This window comes from Cydia strobilella, chromosome 23 (assembly GCF_947568885.1).
Source record: "Cydia strobilella chromosome 23, ilCydStro3.1, whole genome shotgun sequence".
NCBI classification, from domain to species: domain Eukaryota; kingdom Metazoa; phylum Arthropoda; class Insecta; order Lepidoptera; family Tortricidae; genus Cydia; species Cydia strobilella.
In genome coordinates this window covers 9,493,286-9,506,026 of record NC_086063.1, presented here as the reverse complement: position 1 = coordinate 9,506,026, position 12,741 = coordinate 9,493,286, and the positions used below count along the sequence as shown (strand labels likewise).

Sequence of the window (12,741 nt, the reverse complement as noted above, 5' to 3'; positions counted from 1 at the left end):
TAGTCTTATGTATCTTTCAGTAGGAGTAGCAGAGAAAGCTCTGTTATTGTTTGTCCTTGCCACAGTCTCACATTTTTTTAAATTCCCTACCGTAAATTTATTATGGTTTATGGTGGCCTACATATCTTCTCGACCAATCATATTGTCGCATTGCGTATGTTTTGTCCCTCACGGGCGCATGTGTATAGCTGATCTATGTAATGCTAGGTCTATGAGTGGCGTTTAACAGGTTTTAAGATTTGACTTGACCGGCAGATATATTATTAGGAAAAAAGTAAACAATCTTGATGTGTCTTTTTATTGTAAAATATTGAAAAACGCTTTAAAAAAAATGTTTATATTTCTTATGAAAGCAAAATAATGTAAAAGATCGTATATGATTTATTATTGTAACATATTTGCTGTGACTTATTTTTCAAAAGTGATTTTTAATTAAAAAAACACGTCAAGATCACTTACCTTCGTTCTAATGCTTAAAAAACGAACTATAGGCTTACAAGCAATGTTACAATATTAATTTAGACTAACACTTTTTTTTTATAAAATGAAAAAAAGTTATTTATTGTCGCAGAAAAAAATATAACCAAAGACCAAACCAAACCAAAGAGCCGATATAGGGTACCGACGTAAAGAAAACATATTGTAAAATTCCCCAAATTGTGATTTATTTAATAAATATGTCTCCCACAGGACACATCCCACGAGATGGTGGTAGCCTGCTGCCGTTTCCTCTGCTACTTCTGCCGAACTGGACGTCAAAACCAGAAGGCCATGTTTGACCACTTCGATTTTCTACTCGAGAACTCCAACATTCTGCTCTCAAGACCTTCGCTACGAGGATCTACGCCACTGGATGTGGCTTATTCAAGTTTAATGGAAAACACTGAACTTGCTTTGGCTTTAAGGTGAGTTATTTTGGCGATATCGAAAGAACTAAAAGGAAATGTTCGACTACTTTCACTTTCTAATGGAGAACTCCAACATTCTGCTCTCAAGACCTTCGCTACGAGGATCTACGCCACTGGATGTGGCTTATTCAAGTTTAATGGAAAACACTGAACTTGCTTTGGCCTTAAGGTGAAACACAACAATCATAACTATTGTTATGATTGTTATTGTAATTGTACCTATCTTGTATAATCTTGTGTTGTATTCAACACAAGATTACAATTTTATTACTAGCTACGAGTTAACGAAATTTGCCATTTATTATATTTTTTTATTTTGTTTGATGACAGAAACAAATCTATTACACCTATGCTGGAACAAATCAATGTGAGTTACCTATTTTGGCGATATCGAGAGAACTAAAAGGAAATGTTCGACTACTTTGACTTTGTAATGGAGAACTCCAACATTCTCCTGTGAAGACTTTCACTGCGAGAATCTACGCTGCTCTATGCTTACTCCATGCTTTATGTATAATTTCCATATAATGTATAATTAATGAAATTAATATTGGATTGTTTTGCTATTATATAAATTTATTTCTGACGATCACAATGTAGATTCTTATAAATTGACATTAATGTAATTTGTACTGTAATCATATGTTGTGAAATAAATATATCTAATCTAATCTAATCTATGGAAAACTCAGAACTAGCTTTGCCTTTAAATTTTCATTATAAGTCCACACTGAAATTTTGATATTTATCTATTGAATAAAATAGTACCAGTTTTTCGGAGGAGTATCTAAGTAAATAGTATCCTGGCAGGGTCGCCATGTGGAGCGGGAAGTAGGGCAGCAAGTAAACAACACAAGTATTGCGTAGATACTAACTTTTATTCAGAAAAGCGTTACCTATTTATACTCACATTATTAGCAATATGCATAAAACATAACTTATCACAGGACTTTCTTTTTGACTTTTTTCAAATCAATTCTCTGTCTATCGATCAAATTGCTCAAAACATGACCAGAGTGGCATTCAAATGAGCAAATTTTTTTTTTATTTTTTTTTATTTGGGGCATCAACAGCAATACAATAGTACATTATTGTCGAGGCTCGGAAGTAGCTACTTGCTGGCTGAGGATTCGTTTTAAACGGACGACCTTGGGAGTCCGTTTAATTGAATCCGAAGCCTGCAAGTAGCCTTCCAGCCGAGTCATATATAGTGATTTTCTCAAAAATGGCGCAATAAACACAAATATAATAGAAATATTTTACAGAAGCAACGTTATTATGTATATATTTTCACAGAAAAAAGTAAAAAGATTTGCTTTGCCGCCTTTTTATTTTTTAAAATAAAAATAGAAGTGTATATTTCTGCTGAAAATACGCCAACCTATTTGAGACACGAAAATAGTCGCGGTACCAACATTGTAATAATAAGTACTGATCATCTGTTTGGCTGTTTAATGGACCTATGCCTTCATTTGATATGGCCACTTCAACTTTAAAAAGTTTGGAACTCGACAAATAATGAAATTTGTATGCAACATTGCAGTCCCGAAATCGAGACTGCAATGTTTTTTACTTTTTAATTTTTCGATTGACCATAAACTACGCACTTCGCGACCTACTTTTTAACAGGCAACGTCGATTTTGCCGTCCATTTTTGAGAAAAAATTAATACAAATCATAGTGAACAGAAAACATAGCCAATAACAGATGTCCACAAAAGTACAATTAACATGCAATAACTAAGTGGAAACACAAAAAAAAGAAGGAAGTAAAAAAGCATTCTATACAAACTAGATATGGCTTGCATAATATGTGTACGTGTAATTTTATTTAATCTTTGCCTTACATTATTTTTTCCTCAGAGAGCATTATCTCGAGAAGATCGCCATCTACCTGTCTCGCTGCGGTCTTCAGAGCAACTCTGAGCTGGTGGAGAAAGGATATCCAGACTTGGGTTGGGATCCAGTGGAGGGTGAACGATACTTGGACTTCCTGAGGTTCTGTGTTTGGGTGAGTCTGTTTCAATACCCCGTATTCGCAGACGAATCTATGCACACAACAGTTTAGGCTATTTATACACTCGCATTGGGATTTAGTGGAAGATGAACGCAACTCTGTGTTTCTGTGATCTGAAACCTGGGTGAGCATGTGTTACAACAAAAATACGGCCCGTTGAAGTCCACTATTTTTGCCAAAGCTCAACAAAAATCTCCGTGGGTGTGTAATATAACTAGGCTGTGGTGTAGCTCAGCTTGTAATGGATGGAAACTTATTGATTTATTTCAAGCAAAGTTTGACGTTTGACCCGTTTTATTTCAGCCAGTCTTTCGTAAAGTTTATAGCACAAATTGTTCTGTTCTTAAAACGACAATAATTAACTTACATACAAACATAAATATTTAAAATACATAATTGTCTTTTGTCAATAACCAATAATTAACTACTGCTTAAAGGTCTCATTTAACTTGCCCCGTAAACAAGTCTGGCAGTCATGAGTCGAACAAAAAATATACCCTCATATATTCCTATTACTAACCAATTAAATCTAAACCTTACGTTAAGACCATTAGGGTCGATTCTTAGTTTTATTCTTGTATTTAATTTTAGTTCACATGAAAATGCAATTGCTTATTGTTAAACATTATCATAAGTGCTTGCTTATTGCGTTATTTGTAAATAATTACTTTAAGTTAGCTATTTATAAGTTGTCTTATAAGTGAAATTTCTGTAATTTCTTAGACAATAAATTTCTTTAAACCGAATTGTATAAGTTGCATATCAAGTCCTGTCACTGGTAGGTAAACAATTACCTTTTACTGGTACGAGGATATAACCAAACGGAAAAACCCCTAACAGGCGTTCCCCTCTCGAAAATAGTCGGCCAATGGACACAATGTATGGATATGAACGTGGACAATGAGGCAACGTGATAGGAGGAGGCTGGAGGCTTTTGAGATGTGGTGCTGGCGTCGAATGGCTAAGATCAGTTGGACTAAAAAAAAACCAACGAAGAGGTTTTACGTATAGTAGGAGAAAAGAGGACTTTGTTAAGAACTATAGATAATAGATGAGGAAAGATGCTTGGGCACCTGATACGTCACGACGAATTTATCAAAAACATCATAGAAGGGAAAGTTGAAGCAAAGATGAAAGAAGGGAAGACCAAGGAGAGCGTACATGCATCAAATAAAGGAAAAACTCAACGTCGTGTCGTATCAGGCTGTCAAAGAGAAGGCAGAGGACCGCGAAACATGGAAATTGCTCCACCGACAAGAGACTTACTCTTAAGTATATGATGATGATGATGATGTATGGACTGACGTTTATCTGACATGGCTATTTTGACGTTACGTATACGTTTGACGTTCCCCTCCACCGCAAAAATTGCCAGACTTTTTTATAGGTACAGCAAATTACAGACAATTAAGGCGTCTCCGTTGGTTATATCATCCTAGTTTTACTGTTCCTTAACAGGATACCTCAAAACCTAAAGAGGAAATTCATAACAGCAACTTAATAATAATTTCCTTTGACTTTCAGGTCAACGGTGAAAGCGTAGAAGAAAACGCCAACCTAGTAATCCGCCTCCTCATCCGTCGCCCAGAATGCCTCGGCCCTGCTCTACGAGGCGAAGGCGAAGGTTTACTGAAGGCGATAGTTGACGCTAATAAGATGAGCGAGAGGATCGCAGATAGGCGGAAGCTGAGGGAGATGGAGCAGGAGGGAGATACTTCGGTAAGTTTTAGATTATCTAAGGGGAAAAGTCCAAAGCACACAGAGTAGAACTATAAATCGTGAACAACACACTGAAGGATTACACCGCAGTGTGTGATAAAAGGCTGATATGATGATGGTGAAAAATAAATATGTAATTTTTAGGCTTCCGCGCCCAAAGGGACAAAACGGGACCCTATTACTAAGACTCCGCTGTCCGTCCGTCCGTCTGTCACCAGGCTGTATCTCATGAATCGTGATAGCTAGACAGTTGAAATGTTCACAGATGATGTATTTCTGTTGCCGCTATAACAACAAATACTAAAAACAGAACAAAATAAATATTTTAGTGGGGCTCCCATACAACAAACTTGATTTGTCGTTTTTATGGTACGGAACCGTTCGTGCGCGAGTCCGACTCGCACTTGGCCGGTTTTTTTCTTGAGAATACGGTATTTAATCCTGTTTATTTTGTCCACAGTTCAGCCACCCGCTCCCAGAATCAGATGAAGACGAAGACTACATCGATACTGGTGCCGCCATCTTGAATTTCTACTGCACCCTCGTCGATCTACTAGGACGTTGTGCGCCAGATGCTGGAGTCATTGCCTTGGTAATTACCCTTAAAGATGATTAAAGTAACTTTTATTAGGTATTATGTAGCGCAATGAAAGTGTGTCACATATTTTTGTGGCCTTTGTTGCGTAACTTTAGGTGACTGCACCTGTCTTGAATATTTACTAGCCTTGAGTTTACGTGAAAATATATAATTGACATATCGTAACGTATATTTTTAACACGCTTTTATTAGGTCGACCTGTATGTAACTATGTAATGGAATCTAAGGTAACTAATGTAACCATTGACATTGAAAATATTGACATTGAATTTATTATTGTAATTATTTATACCCCATACATATACAAAAATCTCTCTAACCAATTATTAATAATAGCATGCATGGCCTGTAAATGAAATTTAAATGTAATTTAGTAATAAGCTAGATATAATACAATTTGTGTGCCCTGACAGGGTGTCATGGAAGCTTCCTGTATAACTTCAATAACATCTCATGTACATGACTTTTACAAATAAACATCTTATCTTATCTTATCTTAACCATCTTCCAAGGATCGTAGCGTCATAAAAATTGGCAGCTGTATGTAGTTCTGATGATAATACAATAATATGATACTGTCGAACTGATCTGATGATGGAGCCGAAAGATATGAACTGGAGGTGGAACTTCATGATGGAACATCGTATCATAGCTGTGTCACAGATTAATAAATAGTTACTACGTAACAGATACATCATTCCCATACTAAAGCGAAAATACCTACGCTATAATAGCCTACAAAATCTTAATAATAATACCTGCTGCTCAGGACGAGAAGAAATGTACCATAAGTACGCGCACAAAGAGTCGAGACTGCCTTGCTCGCCGTGCGAGTCACGTGCCAACGCGTCATCGTAAAGAATGCGCTAGGGTTATACTGTTACTTAATATGTTATTATTGTAATAAAACGAATGTTGCGAATCAACCATATTTTTTATGGCTGTGTTTGGATTTGTTAAAAAAGTCTTGTAATGAACTTTGACAACGAGCGTGTTTTTCTCTAGTGTTTTTTAGACTATTTATTTGTTTATTTTGCAGGGCAAGAACGAGTCGCTCCGAGCTCGTGCTATCCTGCGTTCGTTGGTGCCGCTAGAAGACTTGCAGGGCGTACTCAGCTTGCGTTTCACTTTGCACAACCCTGCTGCTGGAGAGGAAAGACCCAAGTCTGGTGAGTCCACAGTTATGTTCAGAGGTCGGATCGTTTGAGGAAAAACATATTTAGACTCAAGAAAGTTTTATACTTTGAAAAAAAAAAAATAGTTTGTCAAAGCCCACAGTTGTTGGGCTCAGGACACTATTCCTAGGCTGTCTAACAATAGAATATTTACTCCTAACAATGTAATTAAATGTAATTAAAGGACTGTCATTTCAAACATAGAGAGAATTATATTAAATCACATTTAAAACGGGTCTATCGCGAATTGACGCGTCTTTTGACATTTTGCTGGGACGTCAGTTAGCCGCGACCACGACCAGTGAAACCTGTGTCGAAACGTCGGTAAATAAAGGTAACAAAATAAAGTCGCGATAGACCCGATTGTAAATGTGATTTAATATAGAAAATCATACTATCTTTGTCTTACACTAGTACGAGCACCCAAAAGAATAGGATGAGTATAGTTTTTAGTGTTCCGTGCAAAACTTTGTTTTGACAAACGGAACACTTATGGGATCACTTCGGTCTTGCAAATCAGTTAAATGCGTTTTTTTGTTCTTTTTTATAGTATAAATCTTCTCAAATGATTTTTACGTTTAAGACCCCAATCTGTTAAGCAAAAGCCATTGTTTGTTTTATGTGAGCGGTCGGCCATTGTGTGCCATTGTCTCTAAGCGCATGCCACGGCGCGTGCCATTCTGTCTAGCAATGGCACACAATGGCCGACCGCTCGTATAAAAGAAACAATGGCTTTTGCTTAACAGATTAGGGTCTTAGACGTAACAATCATTTGAGAAGATGCAGACTATACTGACAGTTTGGTTTGGCCAACTGTAGAAATCATTAGTTGCGAGATCGTGAAAAAAAAAGGTTACATAGCATTTAAACTAGGTAACAGTCCATGTTTGTCATTTTCTATAAAAAGGGACCTTATTGTCGATGGCGCTTACGCCATTATTAACGATGCTCCGATATAAATACAATGCCGCGCGACGCTGTGCGGCGTAAGCGCCATCGACAATAAGGTACTTTTCATAGAAAATGCCCCATATATGAAATATAACCAGATTATTTTATGAAATATTTGGATTGTGGCTACAAAAGCGCTCGTTTTGTAAGTTGGTGGCCAAGAGACTATCGCGTAAGCGTAAGTTGCCGGCTCATCTTTGCCACTGGTGGGCTTGGTAACTCTTTAGCATATGACAATTTTATTTTTATTTAATAGTCTATCGTTTGTAAACAGATATGCCATCTGGATTGATCCCCGGGCACAAGCAAAGCGTGGTGCTTTTCCTCGAGCGAGTATACGGCATTGAGACACAAGAACTGTTCTATCGGCTTCTGGAGGAGGCATTCCTTCCAGACTTACGTGCAGCCACAATGCTAGATAGGGTAATGATTAATTCATGTGTTTTTTAGTTCAAATATTTCCCTGGGGCGACTTAAATTTCCATAACAGAAAATTGATTTTATTAAAACCCCAAGAGCTACTGTGATGGTTCTTCCAACTTAAAGTTGGCAGTTTTTAGGGTTCCGTACCCAAAGGGTAAAAACGGGACCCTATTACTAAGACTCCACTGTCCGTCTGTCCGTCTGTCTGTCGCCAGGCTGTATCTCATGAACCGTGATGGCTAGACAGGTGAAATTTTCACAGATGATGTATTTCTGTTGCCGCGATAACAACAAATAACAAAAGTACGGAACCCTCGGTGGGCGAGTCCGGTTTTTTTTTATATTGCTCATTATTACCCAACTACGGCTTTCTCTTGTTTATTTTGTTTGGATTTGAGTGTGTGTTGTCTTAAATTTTATATGTTAAATAGAGGGTAAAATTAAATATGATTGTTTTTTTTTTCTTGCATCGCATTTTCCTCGCTGTAGTGAGGTGAAAAGTTGTGTTCCGCACGGCTGCGAAATTATTTGGCGTCTCGTGTCTTAAAAGCCTCGCTCAGCTTTCAATTTCAACACACGCCAAATAACCATTTTGCAGCCTTGCATAACAAATAACTATTATTACAGAACGACGGCTGCGAGTCAGACATGGCGCTTTCAATGAACCGTTACATCGGCAACTCGATATTGCCTCTACTTATCAAACACGCAAATTTCTATAACGAGGCTGAAAACTATGCTAGTTTGCTTGATGCTACTTTACACACTGTCTACAGGTAACTATCAAAACACTTAAGGTGGGTTCCCACGGCCAGTTGTTTCAGCCAGGCCAGGCCAGGTGGCTCAGATCGTGGGAACGGTCGCATCCAACCCAGGTAGCAAAGTGACGTCAGCGACGTCATAATGACATCTTTATGACGTCATTATAATGTAACGGACGTCATGATGACGTATAAATGCTACCTGGGAATGAGGCCTATGGTCGCCTGTCGTCACCCACTCCCGACGGACGCACAGGCATCCACAGGCGCGCCTGACCTGTAATAACTCGGGCCGTGGGAACCCACCTTTATATTGACCGGGATATGGACCGTTATTACCTTTTGTATTGTTTTCGAGCTCCTGATTCGACGCAGTTACATACATGCATCTTGTTCACGGGTAACTGAAGATAGCGGGTGGGTGTTAATATCGGGAGCTCGAAAACAATACAAAAGGTAATCACGGTCCCGGTCAATATAAGTCTAGTGATTAATCGTGAATCATTAAAAACTGTAACTAACGAAAGGAAAGTTTAAAATCACACCTTATTTTGTTATCGATAACGCATAAGTGCGAGCGAGATGCTTTATGATACTACTCGCAGTGCGTATTATTTTAAATGACTCGTAGAAAAAATATTGTATACAATAGTGATATAATCAAGCTTTTCAATCTCGTACCTTCATTAGGTCACTCAGCAAGCTTCGTGGCCTAAACACGGTACTGGACTGAAAAGCTCTCTATTATATCACGATTGTATAATATATCTTATCTTTCACAGGCTTTCTAAGAACCGAATGTTGACCAAAGGCCAGCGCGAAGCGGTGTCCGACTTCTTAGTAGCATTGACATCCGCCATGCAACCGTCTATGCTGCTTAAACTACTGAGAAAACTTACTGTAGATGTATCCCGTCTATCGGAGTATACTACTGTTGCACTCAGGGTACGTATCACATTACTTCATAACATAACGTCGCTATACTTACTCAACCTCATATCTGCAACAATCATTGGATGGAAATGTCGCTTTTCTTTCATTCGGAATACGGGTGTTTTTGTCATCAAATGAGTGTTGTAGATACGAGGTTGAGTAAGTATAGCGGCGATAACTCATGGAAGTATGAGAAAAATATGGCAGCCAAGGCTTGGCTTACAGCGTTCGTGTCACTCGTTGACCACGAACGCTGTAAAGGGTTCGAAACATCGAGATGTAGGATAAATTCATTATACGCGATATAATCCTTTTTTATAGTTTTATTTCATATTTATAATCAGAGCCCGGAACTTTCACGGCAAAACAAAAGACTGTCGAAATCTTGCAGTGCTAGAGTTAGAAACATTTTTTCTATATCATTTTATAAAACCTTACTTAAATTTACATTAAATATACGCGAGCGCATTACGCGCATTATATACGCGACATAATCCGTTTTCATAGTTTTATTTCATGAGTAACTATCGCGTTAACCGAAGACAATATTACATTAAATATTTTTTTATTAATTGAAGACCATTTTTTCTTGCATTACTCAACTATCGATATCGATTAAAAAATGTTTCTAACTCTAGCAAGATTGCGACTGTCTTTTGTTTTGTTTTGCCGTGAAAATTCCGAGCTCTGTTTATAATATTATTAATATTGACTGTCCACAGTTACTGACACTACACTACGAGCGCTGCGCTAAATACTACGGCAGCTCCGGCTCCGGCGGTTCTTCAGACGAGGAGAAGCGTCTCACCATGATGCTGTTCAGCAACATCTTCGACTCTCTCAGCAAGATGGACTACGACCCTGAGCTGTTTGGAAAGGCGCTACCTTGTCTTATTGCTATCGGTAAGTTAACCGAATGCGTACCAATCAGTCCATACTGAAAGAGCTGCGCATAAAACACCGGCTGTCAACGATATGCCAGGACCAAATGCTTACTTACTTCGGACAACTCACGTCGTTCTCCGGATAGCCTGGAAAGAGTAATAATGACGGGCAAAGTTGAAGGCACGAGACCTCAGGGCCCTCCTCCCACTAGATGGTGTGCTCAAATTACGGCACCTATGCAACTAAAACTGCACGAGGCCATGCGCTTGGCGAGAACCCTATGGAGGAACGTAGTCTTCAGCAGAAGGACATGATGTCACGATCCTCAGTATTGAGGGACCGACTGAAGAAGAAGAAGTTAACCGAATTTGGCGATAGATGGCGCCGTACTGCTGGCGACGACTCCCACATCGCGCTAATGAAGTGTCGTCGTAAAATCTATAAGTAGACTTTCCAATTAGGATTCTGGAGGTTTCATGTAAATTGTGTTGCTTAATAGCTTTGTAATCAGGGCTTGAGTGGCCCCTTAAGAGTCATATCAAGAGACGGCACTGAGAAAGTTTCTTACCATGATTCTATTCAGCAACATCTTCGACTCTGTCAGCAAGATGGACTACGACCCTGAGCTGTTTGGAAAGGCGCTACCTTGTCTTATTGCTATCGGTAAGTTCGAATTTGGCGATAGATGGCGCCGTACCTCTGGCGACGAATCCTACATCGCGCTAACGAAGTGTGAAGCCATTTCCGTCAGTAGAAAAAAAAACGGCAAATTTAAAAAACCGGCCAAGTGAGAGTCGGACTCGCGCACGAAGGGTTCCGTACCATTACGCAAAAAACGGCAATAAAAATCACGTTTGTTGTATGGAAGCTCAACTTAAATATTTATTTTATTCTGTTTTTAGTATTTGTTGTTATAGCGCCGTAAAAGTATAGCGGCAACAGAAATACATCTGTGAAAATTTCAACTGTCTAGCTATCACGGTTCATGAGATACAGCCTGGTGACCGACAGACAGACAGCGGAGTCTTAGTATTAGGGTCCTGTTTTTACCCTTTGGGTACGGAACCCTAAAAAAACTACTGCAAAGGGTTATCGTCCTATAGAAAATTTGAAGTTCGCGCCTTTTTCTACCGACAAAGTTGTTTGGACAGACTACATGTACAATTATGAAAAACCGTTCGGAAAGTGTTGCAATATCTACTCCCTATTGGCAAGCTGAATTGGCCGCTAGAGGGCGCTGTAAGTTGCTATAAAATAGGGGATATTACTGCAATGTTCTGCCACCAGAGTGCAGTACTAGCTTTTTTAGTAAACCATAGAGTAACTTATACATACTGTACCATTAACAGGTTTTTGAGAGATTATTCAGAGATAATAAAATATGACATTGATGCAACAAGGCGGTTTGTTTACAGAGGACCTACCGGGAAACGCGAATCCGAAATTTCGCTATCTGCCTCTTTATAGCACGAATATGCAAGTGACAGAGATGTTAGATAACGAAATTTCGATTTTCTTGTTTCGCGATAAACCCTCAGATTGTGGTAGTGGCGCCACCTACCCAGAGTTTCGCGTAATATTCCCTATTAAGGATTCAAAATTATTATATATCTTATGGTATTATATTATTATATATCTGCTAGTTTGCCTCCTATTTCATAAAAAAAAAAAAAAAAATGGGCAAAACAATCAGAAAATATGAACGGGAATAAGAATAAACGTATATTTTGTACACAATTTTCAAGGTCAAGGTCACCTTACCTAAGCATTTATTTGGTTTCAGGTTGCGCTCTTCCGCCGGACTACTCCCTTGTGAAGAACTATGACGATGAATTCTATGGCAAAGAACAACAATCCACCGGTAACTATATTTTCCAATAGTTCTTTTGTCAAAAATAATACTTAATTCGATTTGCCGATTTCATAGAAAAAATGTGACGTCACACCAGGGGGGAGTGGTTTGCCAAATGTGACCAATTAGTGTGACAAGGAGGGGGGAAGGGGTCAAAAGATCTCGAAATTCGTGTGACGTAATTAATGGATGAACCCTAAGATCCAGGCCAATTTTTGTGCTTTTGAATTTAGAACATTCTTTTATTTCTATCAAAATTCAAAATGCTAATTTAATTTGTACTTGTACAAGTACGCGGGGATTATAACATTTATAACTTTGTCAAAAACTAATTTGATTAATTGCCCGTCTTCTTCATTCGCGTTCGTTTATTTTTTACAATTTGAGGAACTGGAGAATAATTCAAATCTACTCTTATCTACTACGGATAGAATATAATATAAACCGTTTATTCGCGGCAAAATGAAAACAAGCGAACAACACATAATATAAGTTAAATATTAACATACTTAAATAAGTA

The 12,741-nt window shown here is 38.3% G+C and overlaps 1 protein-coding gene across 10 annotated transcripts in view; it reads left to right on the top strand.

Moving 5' to 3' along the window:
- LOC134751859 (ryanodine receptor) overlaps nt 1–12,741 on the top strand; it is a 175,998-nt gene that overhangs the window by 99,121 nt on the left and 64,136 nt on the right. For all 10 annotated transcript variants that reach the window (XM_063687375.1, XM_063687374.1, XM_063687372.1 and 7 more), the window contains 10 exons: nt 691–905; nt 2,771–2,918; nt 4,449–4,643; nt 5,104–5,235; nt 6,281–6,410; nt 7,642–7,790; nt 8,418–8,566; nt 9,334–9,496; nt 10,207–10,387; nt 12,153–12,230. In XM_063687375.1, coding sequence (XP_063543445.1) covers nt 691–905; nt 2,771–2,918; nt 4,449–4,643; nt 5,104–5,235; nt 6,281–6,410; nt 7,642–7,790; nt 8,418–8,566; nt 9,334–9,496; nt 10,207–10,387; nt 12,153–12,230 — 1,540 coding nt within the window. The remainder of the gene's footprint in view (nt 1–690; nt 906–2,770; nt 2,919–4,448; nt 4,644–5,103; nt 5,236–6,280; nt 6,411–7,641; nt 7,791–8,417; nt 8,567–9,333; nt 9,497–10,206; nt 10,388–12,152; nt 12,231–12,741) is intronic.